The sequence below is a fragment of the Impatiens glandulifera genome, chromosome 4 (genome assembly GCF_907164915.1).
Source record: "Impatiens glandulifera chromosome 4, dImpGla2.1, whole genome shotgun sequence".
Taxonomy (NCBI): domain Eukaryota; kingdom Viridiplantae; phylum Streptophyta; class Magnoliopsida; order Ericales; family Balsaminaceae; genus Impatiens; species Impatiens glandulifera.
This window is the reverse complement of record NC_061865.1, coordinates 29270288-29284933: the sequence shown is the minus strand read 5'-3', so window position 1 is coordinate 29284933 and position 14646 is coordinate 29270288. Positions and strand designations below refer to the sequence as shown.

The 14646-nt window shown below is 45.9% G+C and overlaps 1 protein-coding gene and 2 non-coding genes across 4 annotated transcripts; all 3 read right to left on the bottom strand.

Annotated features, from left to right (window-relative positions):
- Positions 1-866: 866 nt before the first annotated feature.
- LOC124933645 (NADH-ubiquinone oxidoreductase chain 2) lies at positions 867-10757 on the bottom strand. 2 transcript variants are annotated; one of them, XM_047474076.1, is made up of 3 exons: positions 5605-10757; positions 2595-3166; positions 867-1091 (listed from the first exon to the last, which is right to left on the bottom strand). In XM_047474076.1, exons 1-3 carry the CDS (start codon positions 5756-5758, stop codon positions 903-905), a joined length of 915 nt encoding a protein of 304 aa, XP_047330032.1. In that variant the 5' UTR covers positions 5759-10757; the 3' UTR covers positions 867-902. The 2 variants fall into 2 exon arrangements, with proteins under 2 accessions (XP_047330032.1, XP_047330034.1); XM_047474078.1 differs by having other exon boundaries at positions 867-3166.
- Positions 6252-6334, bottom strand: TRNAY-GUA. The gene has a single exon. It is a non-coding gene; the product is annotated as a tRNA-Tyr (tRNA).
- On the bottom strand, positions 7124-7195 carry TRNAN-GUU. Its single transcript has one exon. It is a non-coding gene; the product is annotated as a tRNA-Asn (tRNA).
- Positions 10758-14646: the final 3889 nt, after the last annotated feature.

Here is a 14646-nt window from a genome sequence, read left to right as displayed (position 1 = left end):
GGCGCTGTGGGACCTTTGTTTGATAGTCCCAGGTATTATTCCCCCCTTTCTCTTCTAAAGCGAGATGGGAGATAGTAGCCACCAGGAAGTAGGTGGAGAGGGAAATGAATCAATAAGTACATGCAGGAGGTATGTAACCAAAATAAGGAGAGATTTGGTAGGAAAGTGGAGTATCCTTTGCGGCTTTCGCCGAGACTGTGTTAAGCACATTCGTTGATTCCTTCTGGCCGGTCAGTCATAACTTCAAAATTCGAGTAAGTGCTTTAAGCTCTTTTCGTACACTCAGAGTCTTCCCTTCTCTCTTCTTCTATAGTGCACCGGCACTATTATAGTACACCGCCGATAGACTTTTGCTCCTTAACTAGGAGGGTTTCGGATGAACTTCTTGCAGTCAACCAGTTCCCTAAGGAGAGTGACTACTATGTCTCACCAGCCCCATGTAAACCACTTTCGGGCGGGGCAAGCCCACTTGACGGAAGCTCTGGGACTGGACCCTTGATGAATCAAAGTCAACCAAAGCACCTACTCGAGCGGAGAGACAAAGACGGTTCTCTACGGAATCAAAGACGGAGCGGAGATTCTTTATAAAATGTTATATATATTTATATAATTCCAACGCAAGTTCATCCTCTAGAATCACATCTCCGGAAGGCTGTTCTTATCAATGGAGCAGTCGATAGCCCCCCTTAACTAAACTAAAGGAGAGAAGGGGAGGGAGAACTCAGAAACCTTCTCAACAACCATTTGTTTTCTATCCTGTGAAATCCTAACATACTAAGATGCAATCGCGGATGGATTATGTGGTAACTAGGAGCTGAGACCCTGGGGTGGGGGAAGGTGCTCTTTATGATTACTTACAATCTTCGACCCACCCTTTCTTTGAACCTTGTCAATAAGAGAACTTAAAGATATAAACTGAGTGCCATTTGATGAGTAACTGAGAACAAAGGAGAGGGATATGAAAAGAATAAAGTAATGAAAGAGGAAGTCATTGCTAGTAGTAACGACTTGTCACGATCCATTGGTTCATATAGAATCCATGTCCTAGGTGTATCAAAAAACATTCTTTTCGCTAAGCGTATATAATAAAATAGAGTGAAAGGGTCCACCCCGAAACCAAAGGGGTATTAACTAACAGCTGAGTCCTCTCCGAACCGCAGGAGATAGTTGCCCATCATACGGCTCACCAACTGAACTTGCCTCTATGGGAGGATCGCTCCGGGCAGGTTCGGATCACTTACAATACACGGCTCTATGAAGGAAGGGCTTGGCTTAGGAGCGTTTTCAATATGATTCTTTTCCTGTATTTGTTCGATGATAAATGCGAGACAAAAAAGGCCCAGCCCAACAAGGGATGGAGCGCGCGGAAAGCCTAAAGCCGCATACCAGAGATTGCTGGGAAAAGCGAGTCTGTTTTGTCCACTTTCTTCATCCCCCTCTTTAAAAATGATCAAAAGGCTTGACGTAGTTAACTTTTTATTCCCGTGTTTGATCTCTTTCATCTCTGCCTCGTGAATTCTCACCTATGTTGAAGAAAGGTTTGGAACCCGAATGAAGAGGGGATAAGGATCTTCCTCTCAACAGTGCTTCTCGAGGCTCTCCACTCTTCCCCCTTCATAAGTAAGACCCCGGCGAGGGGATAAGGAGTAAGGATTGAAGCCCCCTTAGCTCTGCCAGGCACTGGACAGGGGTGAACTTTGTAAATGTGTAGTGTGGTTCCGTAGTAGGCACTTCTAGGCCCCTTCTCGGCTACTGGATCACTCCAGTGCTTCGGGTACTACGGACCCTCTGCCATCCATTACAGCAGAGCCGTTTCATGAGCGGGAGGGCTAAGCGCAGTTCTTTGAATCAAAGTTGAATTCAATCGATTATTTTTTAGATATTAAAAGAGAAATCCATCCATCTATCCTATCCGATTTATCTTTCTATTCATATATATTACTCAAAAAATGGATTCATTTAAGTCCCATACCAAGAAGCCCCAAATCCTTGATTTGGCCAGAAATGCACTGCTTTGGGTCCAGGAAGCGAAGGGAATGAGCTCGGCTGCTTTTCCTCCACACTTATTTAATTTATCTTTGTGCCCGTTCCGCATGCGCTTCGCGCGCCATTGACGCTCTCCTCTTATTCTTCATTGGACGGTTGGGATGGACTTCACCGTTCTTTCCCAACTAAAATAGAAAAGGCTGTATTACATCGAGATGTCGATTCGTTTCCGCCCTCAATGAGATGGGGAATTTGGAACCCCCTATTTAAACTTTTGGGCCCTTCATCTTTCTGAATCGAGGCCCGGCTCGCGTCGTTCCAACAACCGGCAGGGAGTACCTCAGTATACGATCGCGCGCAGTAACTGGGAGTCCTATTACACCTAAGGCCAACTTCAATTCACCAAACCAAGGTTCATCTCGTGTAGTGATTGTGGACTCGTACAAGGATATTGAGTAGACGGTTGATGTATCAGACTCGACTCTATCCTTCGTAGCATGCATTCCCATCTGTGTCGCAACGGATTCGGTAAGCTACGTGTCCGGTGCACGGAAAACTGCCTTCGGTCTCCCAAACTGACTTACTCGTGGTAACCTTCCGGCCGCCCAACGACCTATAACGCTAGTCACTACTCCCACTGGGGCTAGGAAATAAGCCCCACAACCCAAAGCGGCGAAGAACAAATAGAATTTGCTACAAAAGCCGGCTAACGGGGGTATTCCCGCGTATGAGAACATAGTAATGGAGAAGGTAATAGCCAAAATAGGATTCGTTTTGGCTAGAGCGCCCAAATCCGCTATATATTTGACACGGGTTTGCCGTAATGCTGAAACTATGGCGAATGCATCTATCGTCATTGATGCATAAATAAAGAGACCAATTAGTAGTGATTGAATTCCTTCTATGGTTCCACATGAGAAACCAGTACGAATATAACCTACATGTCCAATAGAACTATGAGCTAAAAGTCTTTTCACTTTCGTTTGGGCCATGGCGGCCAGTGCTCCTAAGATCATAGAAGCAATGCTGCAGAAAAAGAAGATTTGTTGCAATGTAGCTCCATAGGAACCATAAATAGAAAGACGTGAAATATTAGCAGAAATAGATATTTTAGGCGCAATAGAAAGGAATGCTGTAACCGGGGTGGGTGAACCCTCATAGATATCAGGTGCCCACATATATAGAGTCAAAAGAGATATGGATTCCGAAGGGGAGGGGGTTTTTATTCGGGGCTCGAGAGATGGAATAGATAGGGCCCTTTAATTCGCCGTTGGGGAATTCACACGAAAGGGAACGAATCATTCTCAACGAAAAAAGTGCTCTCTGAACCGAACGTGAAAGTTGTTTTCCATCAGACGGCTGTTCCCGTAACTCTACTCTCGACTTGGATTATATATCCAAAAAGGTCCGCTCTCGGCCATTCCACACGCTGCCTAGCAGAGGTGTGGTTATCTAAAGTGGATTCTATCTTTTGTAGTAGATGCCGAACCTGCTGCCCCATTGACTAAGAAGGGGGCGGACGCAGCAGCTACATGGACCCCTTCCTTTCTTTGCCAGCGCTTTCCCAGGCCGAGCCGGAATTCTTTATTAGAAAGGGCAGGCAACGATGCTATCCCAATAGGCCAGCGGGCGGAACGAGGAGAGGCCCGGCAATCATAGAACCGCGGTCGAAAAAGCGTGTTCCCTTCAGATAACACGCACCCTAGGCTTGACTACGTTAACCTTCTTCGTTTTCGATGAAAAACAAATAACGATCTCCGAAAGCGTTTTCCTTACCCTCCCTTCGTCGAGCCTTTCCTTGAATGGTTGGGGGAAGCATGACCTTATTTTTACTTGGCGGGCATTCTTTCCAGCCTTACTCAAAAAGGGGGTGGGGTTGAATGAACATAGGCTCAAAGATGATTTGAAGGATCCTAGCTAGGCCATGCGTTCAATACAAAATCTGGAAAGCGAAGCTCAAGCTCGACCAACGGGTAAAGGTCGATGTAATTGAGTCGATCGACCACAGTCCGAGGAAGAGAACGAAGTGAGAGGAAAGCAAGGCTCAAGCTCGCCCCACATAGCTAAAGGAAGGTGAAGAAAGCAATGGCTCGACTGGAAGGTTCATCAAGCAAAGGGATGACAAAAAGAGGGCGCTTTCCAGTGTTGCACTGAAAAAAAAAGGACCTAAAGAGCCTCTTAGGTTTCTTCCTCCCGCGCCCGCCTAAGCCCGGTCCGCCAACGAGGGGAAGATTTGCAAAGCGGGAAAAGACAGAGGGAGGAGGAGCAGCATTCGGAACGAGCTCCGCAAATATCTAATCCTTTATCATCTCCCGATTCTTTTTTATATCGTTATATCTGCTCTCTCTAAAATAAAATGAAGAGAGAAAGAGCAGATGGATCCTTGACCCTATATCGAGCACTCATTCCTATCTATTGATAGAAAGATCTTCGTCAAATACCGGAGCCTTTTTTTAGGAATTCCTAATATCCAAGGCAGTTTACCACAAGCACCCCACCCCATACGACTAGTTGGGGGGGCTGTTCGCCTTTTGAATTTTTCTTAGTAGTAGGGGCTGAATAGCTACTTAAATGATAAAGGAAAACGAAGAACCAACCTTTAGTCAATAGGAGCCCTACTTCCCTCTTTCTTTGCAACCTCATCACTGAAATGAAAGCGCAAACTCATTTCTTAGTCACCGAGCGAAGAGCACCCTTGGTACTTCAGTAGGGCGAGCTGTTTGAAAACTTTCGTTTGGTAGGGCGACGAATACTGAAATCTAGGAAAGAGCCGGAAACTCGAGAGGGTCACCTTTGGAAGCGTTCGCCGGTAACTAAAGCGTCACTCCTTCCTTTTTCTTATGTCGTGGCGCTGACTGAATCCAATCCATAAACCCGGAAACTCAACTTGTTCCCTTTCGTCAAGTAGGTAAAGTAGGTATACGAACAACTTTAGCTTTGCCTTAGAAATGGAACAAAGCAAAGAAAAGAAGGAGGCGGAATGGAGAAAGGAAAGGGACAAGGGTGGTCTTGCTTGGCGCGAAGACTGCTGGTTCGGGGGTAGAGTACAGTACTAAAGATCCTCGGACTTCCAGGCGGTTTTGATTTAGGGCAGCTGTGAACCCTTGGATCTCGCCAATACAGCCCCCTATAGTTTTCGTTACCGAGATATCTTTTTTTATGTTTTTCATTATTCCCAGGGATTTTTTGGGTAATCCGCTCCCATGCTGCAAACAGTAAAATCTGAACTGAACCTTGTCGCTCTTCTTTCTTTCCTCGCGAGCAGGAAGCACACCAGCAGCGTGCGTTGCGTGATTCTACTTTGTTTTTTGCACTTGACTGGGTGGACAGTTGACCGGAAGATAACTTTGATTCGCCCGGCCAGCAGGCGGGCGACATGCTTATCTTGTGTGACAACACGGAAGAGCGAGTGGCTCTTCTAGACGAGCAGCTGTGTGACAACACGGAAGATAAAGCGGCGCTTTCGTGTAACATGCTATGGTCTCAACGCCCTTACGAGGTAATGATGAGTTTCGCGCGCTCTAAGCCCGGCCCTGTTAGGAAGATTGGCCGCAATCTGAGCGGTACCACCCACCCTAACCTACCACCTATAGGCGGCCGTCCGTCCGTAAGCCGCCCGAAAAGGAACTGCAGTGATCTTGAATAGGAATCCTACAGCGATAAATAGAATCCCCATAAAAATACCACTAGATCGAGCACCAGTGATTTCGTATCCGGTCAAAATCTTAGCTAATTGATCGAAGTGGGTAGCTCCAGTAGACCCATAGATCATGGAACAAATAGGGTGGGTAGGCCCAACCACCACACTACACGTATAGACGCGAACCCCCCTCGTTACCGTACGTGCGACTCTCACCGCATACGGCTCGCACAAAGACTCCAAAATCCATCCCGAGCGTTTTTTTTCCCTCTCCAATCCTCGATCAAACTTGCGTTCCCCAAGCGCTATGAAATGGGGGTCTTTCCTTCGCTTATCGTATATATCGGCTTGGCTTCGTCCCGAACCAAGGAAGCATTCTGGCGGGCGCGTGCGTGTAGGAAGGCCGACCACTACCTACATAAGCTACGACTACAAGTCAAGCCGGAAGCGACTCGCTTCTGGATATAGATGGGGAATCTATAGATCATAGTAGTTCGCTAACCTCTCTAACTAACATACGATACAATTGAAACGGCACGGCCAAAAAAAGAAAGAGCTTCTTAGGTTGGCCTGTAGGAGCTGACGAATGCCTCCTCTCTCTTCTCTAAAGTTTACAACAAACAAGTGGGAGAGGTAGGATTCGAACCTACGTAGAAAAACTTCAACAGATTTACAGTCTGTCGCTTTTGACCACTCGGCCACTCTCCCTTCCCGGGCTACGGCCCCCCCTTTGTCGCTTCTGGCTAAGCATCTTTCGGCGGAGGAAAGGAGGCGACTAGTCGCTTACGGCGAAGCTGCGAATGAGCAAGTGAATGAACGAGCCATGTTCCGGAGTGACCATCTTAGTTTTATTCCCTTCCCCTATCCCCTCAAAGCCCCTTGTATAGGTTGGGCGCTAGCGTTTTACTAATAGAATTCAAATAAGGCTCTTCTGCTGAGCGAAGCTGTGAGCCTACTTAAATAGCTTACGCTTACCAAGCCTAATTTACATAGAGCTACAGGAAGCAAGCTTTCCCCCTTCGTTTGAGTCGCGCCTCACCGCAGGCGCCGAATGAATGAAATGAGTGGAAATCTTCCTTTCCCTTACAAATTACCAAGAAGTTGCCACTAGTGGCGAAGAAAAATAAGACCATCCCACCCAAAAACAACTCGGAGCATAAAGAGAAGAGAGTTCAGTCTACAAGAAGCTGGCTGGCAGAGCTTTAGCCATTGGACGTAATCTATCTATCCTACCTAAACAGTAACCCTTTTCTTGTTCGTTCTTCGAATGACGGGAGACTCATTCTTTCCGGCTAATGAAGATACTACTCCAATCTTCCCATTCATTCCCAGTGGATTCTTCTTTTTCCTAAGAATTGAACGAACCAAGTTCACCTATACGAGAGTGAGGAATAAAAACAATAAACTTCCCACTTTTGATGTCCCACGATTCTGCTAGTTTAGAAACTAAGGAGAAGGACAGGGGTCGCTAGGTCAGAAAAGCGATAACTAGATAATCTCCCCAAGTAGGATTTGAACCTACGACCAATCGGTTAACAGCCGACCGCTCTACCACTGAGCTACTGAGGAAGAACGGACTTAAGGAAGCCGACTCTCGTTCTTTGGACCAACCTATGACTAAACAAAAAGGAGTTCGTCACTCTTTTTCACATACACCGGGAGAAAAGGTTACGATAGCAAGCCCCTCCCCGGCCGGAGAGCCTCCAGGATAAGGAGGCGGCGGTCAACCATCCACTCTCGAGATTAATATTGATCAATCGATCTCCGCGTCCTGCCAGTTCGCTAAGTAGACTCCCTCTACCGAGGGGCAACAAAGGCTGGAAAGTCTCCTCCAACATAAAAAAGATCTGGAGCACGAACTCTCTCTGTCATGCTCTTCAAAGCTTGAGGACTAGCAACGGCAGTAGCACTTCTGCTATTCAATCATAGAAGAGATAGAGATAAAGTTGAAAAAGCCCTTGATATCTTATGCTAACGAGCAAGAAAGGGCCCTTACTATAGTATAGATAGGGCGTTAGCGCTTTAGTTTGATTGCAGCTAGCGCGCCCCTTTCTTTCGAAAAGTCAACTTTCTCGCTTGTTAGTTCAAGCAGTCCTACCTTCCTTTTATTTGGGTGGGGATATTTGAAGAAGCGCAGGTCAGGTTTGGAACCAAGGGGCTGGTCTCGATCTCGCTTGGCGATTGTTGACTCAACATTTCGTGCTTGAGTTTACGGGCTCCCCCTCCATCCTGAGAGTCAAGTAATTCGCTAAAGGATATTTAGCCGCCGCCTATCTTATGCCATGCTTCTTTTTTATCCGAATCGCTTTTGTCAGTCAATCAAGATTCGCCCTCAATAGAGTACAGAGCCGGCCGGTCTCGTCATTCACGCAATTCCCCCGTCCATCGATTGATCACGCGAGTACGCATCCAGTCAGCACATAGCGAATTAAAAAAGCGTTCATCCTGGATTCTCTTCCTCAATCAAAATGTCTATCAATTAATCCCGGTCAAAGTCTCCACTTTTCACGCCCCTCTACTAAAAGGTGCACCATATTGATAGGAATCGGCAAAGACCTTCTTACACACGTCCTCGAGGGTAGCATGAATGGCAATCATCACTAGTTTCTCCCGAGGGCATGGTATGGGTTCTTGGTGTTGTTTAATAGATGTCGAGTGCCGTTTTTCCCCATCCGAGAATCTCCATCTGCTTGTTGTGGGCGAGCTAGAATCCAACTATCAGGTTGGTTGTTCCAAAGACCAACTCTTTACCCTTTGCATCTTCATCTTTTCTCCAGCCCAGACCCATTCTTCTGGATCTGAATTAGTCCTATTTCAGGTGCCTTCTTCAATAAAGACCTCTTGATCCCCCATTGATCATTTTGTTGATTGAAAGAGAATAAGCGCTATCCATTGAGTAAAGGGGGGGGTTTGCTACAGTGATTCGGGCGGTTTGTGGCCCCTTCGAGAGTTGCGGGTCCTTGCCGCTGCATGAGTGGTAGCTCACGCTCAAAACTCCGGAGACACGAGTCGAGTCCTAGTCGTTGCGGTCCGTTTCCCGGCTTCGCTTGTGCTATTTGCATTTCTGATTGGTTCCATCCATCCCCGATTCTAATGAATCGAGTATTCAGGGGTCAGTAAAGTGGTTCGGGTTTTCGGTCGGTTCCCGTTCACCTGCCCCCCCCTCATAATCCATTAGTGGGCGGGGTGGTAAACTTAGGGGGCGCCCGCCTCCTCTTCAGACGTGTCCTCGACAACCTGGCGGGAGTGCTTGGTCGCTGGGCTTTCCTTTTCCTCAACCAATTCGGTTGTGTCAGCCGGTTTAACATTTTGTTATGAGCTGGCTAGACAAAGAAAGATGGATTGAAGGTAATATAGATTGGAGTGAAAGTGGCACAGGACCTTTGACCGACCATAGGGCGTATTCTACCCTTACCGAATTCATTCTATTGAAGCGTAAAAAGCTCGCATATTGCATTTCTTTGGTTTGTAAGTTACAGAATGTTGTCTGTGGATTGATAACAAAGGAAAGCCCCCCTTACTTATGTTATGCCATTTGATTGATGAAAGTTCCGTGCTGCTCACCACTCCTCGAGGCCAAGGACGGGGTCGAACCGTCATTCTAGGATTTGCAGTCCGATACATTTCCATTATGTTACCTAGCCCGCCACCTTATGTGCCAAAGTCAAACATTCTGCCTTTCCCGCTCCCTCTTTTTCTACCTACATATGCGGCGGTGGGTTACCAGAGAAGAGGGGACAACCTCTTTCTCCTTTGCCTTGCTCAATCTTCCTTTGATGATTGAAAGTTGCAAGCGACTCCACTACTGGTTACAGAGGCCGGATAGAAGGTTGCTTCTGATAGATGTGAAGGCGAAGAACATATAGAAGCTAGCTCTTGTATTGGTTGCAACCATGCCTATATAATAGATGATAATTTAGCTTACCAAAGTGGTATTACTCAAAGTAAGTAAGCAACCAGTTCCAAGTGACATGGCTTTTAACTATTCCTTTCCATCAAAGGTTGCTCATCCAGCCCAGCGGATCTATTATTTATGCGGCAGTGCAATGCAAAAACATAAGCCCCCTTTTTTTTAGTAAGGTATAGGTTGGGGAAAACTCCAAAACATTGGTTCCAAAAAGCTTACCTTATATTATAGAAAAGTTTTAGAAAGGGGCACCCCCCCTAACAACTACAAGCTAGCGCGCAACGGCTTTGAAGCCGTTGTTGATTGCTGGGCTCGAAAATCTTTCTTTCGCTTCTCCTCCCATTCTGATTGATTCGCTTCTTCCTTCGCGCAAGCGCTTGGAAAGCCCCTTGTTGTGTTGCATTTTGTGATCCGTAGCTTCAGTCTGCGTTTTTCGGATAGCCGCGACGTTGATTTCCGATTCAAATGTCAGCTCCAGGTTTTGGGCGGCCCATCTGGTTAGTTCAGCTATCACTGCTGGAAGCCCCTGCGGTTGTTCGGCTGAACTTGTTGGCTCCGCGCTCTATTCGATCGGAACCCGGTTCGGTTCGAGAACCTTCTCTCATAGATTTCCTTCACCAAGTCATTGCCAGCAATCAGCTCTTATCCCTTGGTGTCAAAGGGCGCTTTCTTGTCTTGCCCAAAAACGGTTTTCATTTTCATTGGAGAAAGACTCTCCCGCGGCAAGGTTTTACACATAGGGCCAGCTGCTTTCTTTATCTCGCTTGCCCTTAGTCCGTCTAGCGCCTTTCGGTTGGGGTCCGCCCCCCACGGAGCGGTTGAGATCGGACCAATTAATTGGTATCAGTTGAAGCAGTACCCTTCGGACAGTTCTCTCCCTCTACTTTATTTGACAGGGGCGGAAAATACCACTCTCTATCAATAACACAATTAACTTGAAAAGGGTTTATGGAAGCAACATCCTATCTATCGATAGGCAAGAACAGACTGCTATTGGCTGCTTTGCCTATCTATTCTTTTATGGCCGGCTTGGAGATAGAAGAGGAAGACAAGCATCTCTATCCGGATCATGCCTGAATTCATTCGTTGAACCTTGGGGATAATCATTAGCATTGAAGTCAATCACCACACCACCTCTAGAATACATACGACATTAGACGACGCGAGAGTGCATGATCAACACACACCTAAAGCGCCTACGTTCCGCTTGCAGCTAATACAACCACAACCGCCACTTTAAGAGATGAAACTATACTTAGCCCCGTGGTAGTCCCGAGGGGACGGCATCCTCCTATAATAGTTAGCAGTACTGAACAAACGAGTCATCGGTCTTCTAAACCGAAGGTATAGGTTCAAATCCTATTGGACGCAATTTAATTCCATATATGTTTATAGTTTTTTAAGATAATTGAAAAGGAAGAAATATCTTTATGCTTGTTCTTTCAGTCGAAAGCCTTCCTTCTGTTCTTGAATGGCTTCTTTTAAAAGAACTTCTGCTTCCTTCTCGTTTTGGTCTCAGATATTCTTTCTTGGAACTGAGGTTTATTACTTTTTAAGTAAGTACGTAACTCAACAAGAAATTTCCTTACCTGTCCAATTGATAACGAATCAAGATAACCATTTGTTCCGGTATAAATAGTCATTATCTGTTCTTCTACCGTAGAACTCTTGCAAGGAAGGCGGCGAGTGTCCATGCTTAAAATTGATGGCGAGTGATGCGATGACGACGACGTACTCAGAAGAGAAGCTGTTCATTTTTTCAAAAAACTGTACACTGGATGAGCCTTTGTCTCAATTTAACATCAGGGGAAGGTTCCCAACGCTGTGTACGGAGGAAATCGGAGCATTAGAGGGAACAATTGCCGATGAGGAAGTGAGGAAAGCTGTGTTTAGCATGGGACCGTTGAAGGCGCCAGGAATGCATGGTATTCATGCACTGTTTTATCAGAATCAATGGAGCGTGGTTGGCCCCTCGGTCTGTAAGTTGGTTCGCGATGTGGCTTGGCTGGGGGTGCCTCGCTACCTAACACGTTGGGTACCACACTTATTGTCCTCATTCCGAAGACACCCGCACCGGAAACTTTTAGCAATTTTCGGCCTATTAGCCTGTGCCCAGTGTTGTATAAAATCATCACCAAGGTTGTCACTGAACGACTAAAGCCGCTTATGGTTAAATTTGTTGGCCCAATGCAGACGCAGACGAGTTTTGTGCCCGGCAGGAACATCACTGAAAAAAGTTTCTTGGCCCAGGAGATTGTGCACAATATGAGGCGACATAGAGGGGCTGGTATTATGGCACTCAAGGTGGACCTTCATCAAGCTTTCGATCGCCTTCGCTGGGACTTCATCACAGACACTCTTATGGATGTGGGGCTCCCGTCTGGTTTGGTACGCTTGATTATGATGTGTGTCTCTTCTCCATCTTTTCGTGTTATGTGGAACGGGGAGAAGTTCTTTTCTCCGCCCCATCACTAGCAGTTGGGGTTCAGCCACCGATACCGGCGCGGGAGACAGGGAAAAAGAGAAGGGTCGGGTCAGTCTATTCAGTCTTATTAGTCCCCTTCAGTCCCTGGACTGGGCTCTTAGTCCTGATACCGAAAGGGGGAACTTGATCGTGGGTAAGGAGCGCTTATGATTTGTGCTCTCGGTATGATCTCCCTGTGTGGTTCCATCAGACTCTTTTTTAGGTCAACAAAAACCTGAGTTTGAGCATGATTGAGTGCTATCACATTTACAAGGGATCTTGCTTGGTCAAATTTTGTGTGATTCTCACATCTTTCCTCCCTTCGTCTATATCAATTGTGATAACATCACATGTTCAGTAATCGTCTCACGAAAAGTGGTATCTATTAAGACTTTCTCCATCATAAGTTTCCACTTTCGAATGGTGTTCATTTTCATCATCACTTTCTAATGAATCCTCGTCATAAAAATCGTAGGATTCTATTTCTTGACTTTCCAGAGAAGTTTCTGCTTCCACCAACTCCCAGAAGAGTTTGAAATAGTCTGATTCATCATTTGCTCTTGGGTGCCCTCGATACTAGGTGGGACATCGTTTTCTTTTTCCTGTGGCAGGTTTATGACCCCCACATAATTTTAAGAAAAAGAAAGAATTTCATCATCCTCTTCTGACATATCATCACTTAAGTATTCTTTGGGGAAATATTCACTGAGTGTGATGGGTCCTTTTGTTGACTGGGTCATTAACCCCTCGTGAAGTTCTTCCCCATTATCTTTTGTCTTCTTCTTCTTTCTGATCTTATTTTTCTTATTCTTTATTTTACTGACCGCTTTGCGAAGGTTTCTTTGAGCCCGATTGCTGATTTTTGGCTTTTCTTTTTCGCACTTTTACTTTTATAGGTGACCCATTCATCTTGGCAACTACCTTCTGTATCGACATCTTCTTCCGCACTTCCCTCAATTATGGTGATGGGATTAGCAGGGGCCTTCTAGGGATTGCACTCTTAGCTGTAGCCAAAGGGCTTTATTTTCTACCTACTCAGCTAACCGAGCAATAAAATGAGCAAGATGTTCTCTTGGGTTGCCTTTCCCACTAAACTAAATAAATTCTGGCTGAGTGAAGCCCGGGGGAAATGGGAGTCTACACAAGATGGATACGGTTTGGTGACAAGTCTAGCTTCATTCCTTGTCCCTTCTTCTACTTTTCTTCCTTCTTGACAATATCATCAATGAAGGCTAACAAGTTAGGGTCCAAGCTACCTGTAGATGTATATGGATGCGGGTAGGCATTGACCCCTGTGTTAGGATAGGGGGTGGCCTTGCCCCCAGGGTAGTTGACCCTTGAATTATGGGGAACGTTATACACTGGTGATTGAAAGGCAGGCTGTGCCCCTTTCTCAAGATAGCTTGCACCAATGTATGGACCACTTGGAGATTGACCTTGTTTTTGATGGGATAGGACCTGCTTGTCTTCTAATCCCGCGGCCAATTAAGAGAATTGGACAACCAAGCTTTGCATTTGAGACATCATGAGCTCCATTTGATGCTCTCTTTGGGACATTTGGACGAGCTATTACCCGATTATCCATGTTCTCATGCTGGTGAAGTTTGGTCCCGATAACTTTCACACTTCGCAACCCTATAGAGTTTAGGTCATCATTTGAATGAGATCCATGTGAGGATCCAGAAGAAGAACCTTCTGATTCTACCTCCTCATCAAGGGCTTTGGCAATCTCATCCTCCTTTGAACTTGGCTCAAACACAGGATTGGTCCTCTCCTTGATCCTTCTTTGGTCATAGAACGCGTGATACGTCTGAGAGGATTTTGAGACACCCCTACTTCTTCGATCTTGTTCTTTTTGAGCGCTAGATTCAGACAAAATGTTTTCACCAGCAGTTTCTTGCTTTCCCTTTATGAGGGGGTTTCTCCTTATCCTCATTCGTAGCTACTGCGTGAGGCCTATGACGAAATTCCCCAGTTTCCAATGACTGGTTAATCGCAGCGGCAATAGTTCCCGTATTTGCAGTAGGCAAATTCTCACCTGAACTTCCACCTTCACCCGACGGAATCAAGAAGACTCAAAGATATTAGGTTCTGACTGTCTTCTGGAACATGCCGTACCTCCACTCCAAGGTTCTAACAACCCCATCATACATCTTAATGATAACTGTACCCAAAGCTCCTTGGTGTTCCCCAACAAAACTGTACCACTAACTTCTTTGTACGTGGAAAACCAATTTTAATTGGGACACATGTGAAATGTACAAGCTTCATCAATCATCCACTCATCACCTGATAGACACCTCAACAGAATTCCCGATAAGCCTCTTTTGAATAGCTTACCATCATTCACGATATACCTTTCGGCCATCTTCTTTAGCTTATTCGCTTCGTATCTATCATCCGGTAAGGTTCCTTTTGTCAGATACTCGATATATATATGGCTGTCTGCAATCCACTACATCGAAAAATGCACATTCTGCTCTATCTGGCATCCATGTGCATTTTAGACAAGCCTCCTCCCATGTAGGAAAGCAAAAAAAGAAGTTCTAGAGGCATCTTCCATTTTAATACCGGGATTAGGTAGGTAGAATAGTGCAACTAGGGCGGGAGGGAACAAGCTTTCCCTATGAGAGGCATTTGGCTCGAGTT

Bases quoted from the DNA above. Each gene is read 5' to 3' on its own strand.
- LOC124933645 (XM_047474076.1), bottom strand. From the start codon at position 5,758: ATGATCTATGGGTCTACTGGAGCTACCCACTTCGATCAATTAGCTAAG. The intron at 3,167-5,604 runs GGGCGGCTTACG...TTTTGACTCTAT, and splicing joins GATCACTGCAGTTCCTTTTC to ATATGTGGGCACCTGATATC. The intron at 1,092-2,594 runs TGGGCGGCCGGA...CCTTTCACTCTA, and splicing joins TGACTAGCGTTATAGGTCGT to TTTTATTATATACGCTTAGC.